Raw genomic sequence first — 5,052 nt, forward strand, 5'->3', positions numbered from 1 at the left:
AGTGATGAGGAAATATGTAAACACTGCAGTGGCACGGTGTGTGTGTGTGTGTGTGTGTGTGTGTGTGTGTGTGTGTGTGTGTGTGTGTGTGTGTGTGTGTGTGTTTGTGTGTGTGTGTGTGTGTGTGACACAGTTGTGAGGCAACATTCTGACAAACTACTCTTCTCAATTTATTGTGTATTTATTCCAAGAGAATTTGGATGGAATTATTTAATATTAAATGATAACGTGATACATTTTAGTCTTTTATACATTTAAACCATTTTTATCTTGAGTCAGTGCTTTTGTTTTGAAACAGTCAAACCTTTTAACATGAGGAACCAGGGATGTAGTGGAGGCTAAACGCAAGTAAACGCAGTTTATCCACCTCTGAAATTTCAGAAATAGAGTTTATCCACCTCTTATTAGAGTTTATCCACTTCTCAAAAGAGTTTATTCACCAATTGCAACATTCAAAAATCACACTGTATTATCCACATTTACAATATGTACACTCATCAACACTCTAGGAACCATTTAATGCCACTGGTATTGTTATAAACATCGGACAATAACCTCCACCATCATCAAACATGTTCTGAATGCCTTTTTAAAAATCTGATACCGCATGGCGCTGTCCACCTCACCGTGACCACAGAATTCATACTTTAGCCACCTCTTATTCTACAGCCCTGCACACACACACACACACACACACACACACACACACACACACACACACACACACACACACACACACCTCTTATTCTACCACTACAGCCCTGCACACACACACACACACACACACACACACACATCTCTTATTCAACCACTACAGCCCTGCACACACACACACACACCTCTTCTTCTACCACACACACACACACACACACATACACTTCTTATTCTACCACTATAGCCCTGTGAGGAACCATATACAAATCTACATCAATTAAAACAAACTCAATAATTTAGAGAAACATTTACTCTAATAAGGACATATGTTTCCAGATCAATTGGTATTGGTTTGGTGTGTGTGTGTGTGTGTGTGTGTGTGTGTGTGTGTGTGTGTGTGTGTGTGTGTGTGTGTGTGTGTTTGTGAGGGAGTTGTATTAATTATGGGAGCATGTATTGGTGTGTGTGTGCATACCCTACAGTTGCATCGATGTGTTTTCTGTGGATAAGTTGGTGAAAAGGCTGAGACGAGGTGATTGGGCTCATCTGTATGTCAACAATATTTGTGTGTGTGTGTGTGTGTGTGCGCGCGTGCACATGCGCCTTGAATTTCCCCTTGGGGATCAATCAAGTACCTATCTATCTATGTGTGTGTGTTGTATTAATTATGGGTGCATGTTTCCCATGTGTTGTGAGCTCTGTGTGTGTGTGTGTGTGTGTTACCTGAGTTTCTGACAGGTTGAGCTGTCGTGCGAGCTCGGTCCGCTCCCTCCCCACCACGTACTGGCAGCGTTGGAACTCCATCTCCAGCCTGTAGAGCTGCTCGGCCGTGAAGGAGGTCCTGGTGCGCTTGGGCCGGTCCAGGTCCAGACCTTTCGGCAGAATAATCTCTCGGATCGACCCTTTGGCATCTAGAACCAACGCAGAACAAACACGGATCAACACACACTCCCACTTTTACTAAACATTAGTACATTAGAACACAGATCAACACACGCTCCCACTTTTACTAAACATTGACCACTGATCAACACACACTCCCACTTTTAAACATTACTACATTCTCGGTAATCTGTGCTCTGAACCTGAACTCTGTCCATTTACTATCAAGTTGAATGTGATCTAAAAATTAAATTCTTTAGACAAGAAACTCATCAAAATGACAAATATTTCCTCCACGGGCACATATGGCAAGAATGTTTTGTTTATTCAAAAAGCATCCACCAGAGAATCCTCACTATTGTGATAGTGATGTCACTGTCATCCATGTTTGACAATATCATGAATTAAAAAATAACACAGAATAATATGAACGAAATATATTCATATTGAGACAAAAATCTGACTTAGTAACATTCACTAACACACGTTTACTATTTTAATAAGGATAATTTATTATGACTCTGGATCAGTAACGTCACTAACCCACGTTCACTATTTTAATAAGGATAATTCATTATGACTCTGGATCAGTAACGTCACTAACACACGTTCACTATTTTAATAAGGATAATTTATTGTGACTCTGAATCAAATCATCCGCTAATGGAATTGAATTCAGCTGATAATTCAGCATTTGGTTGCGCTATTTTATATTATGCTACAGGAGAAACCTGCCTGATCAATTAACTCTGAGTTTTTATTTTATACATGAGTGTTCATTTCTGATTTTTTTTCAGTCAAACTATACTTGCAAAAGCTTCATACACATTCTAGAGACCTTTAAATTAAAAACATTGACAAAAACACCACGGTAAGAATATTTTAGCCAGCACTCTTGGAAGGCACACTTTTAGCCTGCCCAAAGAAGCTCTACAGACAATACTTTAGGTGGATGTTGAATGATGTTGATATATGGTCTTACGCAACAGTAGGAGAGAACCTTGGGGAAACTGAGAAGTAGGAAATTCCTGATTGCAATTGTGTCAAAATGTAGTTATATTTTGTTTATCGCAGACTGTATTAAAGACATCAGCTTCTGCTGTAAATAATCCTATGTAATCTATAAAGTAACAGCATCAGCAGAAATATTTAATCAACTCAAGCTGAGTTCAAATACTAGGCATGCAACTCAGAAACAAATTAGGAAGAAACAATGAATGGCAATTAGACAGAAAATACACAGAAACAATTGATGGCTGCTTAAAAGTAATGGCAAAGTCTACAATATAATATTAATTCATTTTAGGGTCATGTTTAGTTTACACAGTAAAATATGAAGGACTTGAACAATCTGACCCATAACCAAATCCCAAACTATTAAGCGGAGGACATACATTTGTTAAATTGTTTATTAAGCAGAGGACATACATTTGTTAAATTGTTTTCATATTCATCTTGTTTTTTTCATCTTTAACAATGATTCATGAATCATTATTAATTATTCCATTTACCTAGAAAGTAACCATTTTATTTCTTCCGATGACAAAAAAAAATGAATTTGGTGAAATAATTTAATTCATACCATAATGTAAAATTAGAAAAATTACAAACACAAAATGAAAGCTATTCACATAATTATGAACATGCCACAATACAACTTTCGTTACTGATGTAATGATGTATGGCCATCTGCATTTACTTTGAAAATTATGATATTTTAAATGACTTCAATTTATGCTCGTAAACATATTACTTGCAGACCCAGTGTAGATTAAAGTGTAAATCTCATGAGGCTGTTTTTTTTTTTGCTAATACATATTATATTTTATATTCTATTGAGGTCTTATCAACCTAGAGATCTCAGGCCATTCTGTATTCACTCAAATGATTTGTATAAAATATAAAAACACAAAAATACAACTCTGAGGGACTTTCTTCCAGTAAAAGAAGTCCTAATGCATTATTTATTCTCAGAAACACTTTGGTTTATTCTTCACTCAATTTATCAATCACATTGCGTTTGTGCTGATCTGGTGCCATGTTTAAAAATGACAAATTGTGAAAGTTTCTTTAGATAACAGACAAATGAACTGTCTCTCATACACACACAGACACACACAGACATCGAGACCCTTGTACTTTACAGCAACACTTACACACATATAGACACATATCACACACACACACACACACACACACACACACACAAACACACGCACACACACACACAGACACTCATTCCCTGGCAGGCATATTTGGATGTGTAGAACGTGAGTGTATGGTCTCCTACCTCGCACTAATATGCGCCTGCAGTAGTCAGGGTCCCCGGTGCTCGAGCGGTTCTTCTCACAGGCGTCGGTACCACTGGATGGGGAGAAGGACTCTGGGGGCTCCTTCAGGAAGGTTTTGGAGATCTTGCCCTGCGAGTCCTTGCTCTCCTTCCCGTCCTTGAGTCCGTTCTTCAGCATCGCGGCCGGCTCGGGGTCCTGGTTGTAGTGGACCTCCATGATCTCAGATCGTCTGCCTCGTGTTCCGCCCTTTCGTCTCGACCTCTCCGGAATGCGGGGGCAAAAAACGGGTGAATGGAGAATATTGTCTTGTTTTCGGCGTCTCGGGGTAATGTCCGTGTTTTTGTCCTTTTGGTAAAACAGCGCGTTGCCCCCGCTGAAGTCAGCAAGCTAATGATGCGGGGGAGGCAGCCTCGGCGCCCCCTCCTCCCCGTCACTGCTAGCCCGAGTCACTTGCCAATGATCATGGAGTTACGGGAGAAAAAGCTCTGCACCGATGGAGTGGCCCCTCGCCTCGTTCCAAACACATCAAACTGATAGATGATCTCCAGATAATCAGAGGGGACAGATGCCTGCTCCCCGTTTCAATTGATTACGGTCATTTGCGGCAGCCTCCACATTTGCGTAACATGAATAGGCGAAATTGTTTTGGAAATATATTGGCCCCTAATGGTGGGCTTGCTCGCATTGCTCCACAACGGCAGCTTTCAAATACCGAATCAAGTCAAATGATTGGTCTCGCTTGGCAGAAAACAGCCTCTCTGATAATACATATACACACACACACACACACTTACAAGCACACACATGCTTGTATGCACACACACACACACACACACACACACACACACACACACACACACACACACACACACACTGCGCCTGCACAATAATCAATGGAAGGGAACGCCACTTCCGAATAGTTCCCAGCCTCCTCATCCTCCTCTTTGGACTGCGTGGCCAAACATTTTTCCCCCCTTTGTCGTTGCAGACTTGTTTTGTCGTCGTCGTCCGTCGGACTTTTCACACCGGAGCTGGTGGTCTTGACGCGCCGGCAAACTTTAATCACGTCTAGCGAGCCGTTCACACACTGAGCGCGCTCCACTACACTGCACCTCTCTCAAAGCACTGCCACGATCACAGGAGGAGAGAGAGAGAGAGAGAGAGAGGGAGAGGAGGGGAGAGAGAGAGCAGGAAAATAAGAGAGAGAGAGAAAGAACAAGAAAAG

The 5,052-nt window shown here is 41.0% G+C and overlaps 1 protein-coding gene across 1 annotated transcript in view; it reads right to left on the bottom strand.

Moving 5' to 3' along the window:
* vax1 (ventral anterior homeobox 1) overlaps positions 1 to 4,655 on the bottom strand; it is an 11,145-nt gene extending 6,490 nt beyond the window's left edge. The window contains exons 1-2 of the mRNA XM_048269921.1: positions 3,827 to 4,655; positions 1,378 to 1,565 (exon numbers count right to left, since the gene is read on the bottom strand). Coding sequence (XP_048125878.1) covers positions 1,378 to 1,565; positions 3,827 to 4,043 — 405 coding nt within the window. The 5' untranslated portion in view covers positions 4,044 to 4,655. The remainder of the gene's footprint in view (positions 1 to 1,377; positions 1,566 to 3,826) is intronic.
* Positions 4,656 to 5,052: the final 397 nt, after the last annotated feature.

Source organism: Alosa alosa, chromosome 18 (genome assembly GCF_017589495.1).
Source record: "Alosa alosa isolate M-15738 ecotype Scorff River chromosome 18, AALO_Geno_1.1, whole genome shotgun sequence".
NCBI classification, from domain to species: domain Eukaryota; kingdom Metazoa; phylum Chordata; class Actinopteri; order Clupeiformes; family Clupeidae; genus Alosa; species Alosa alosa.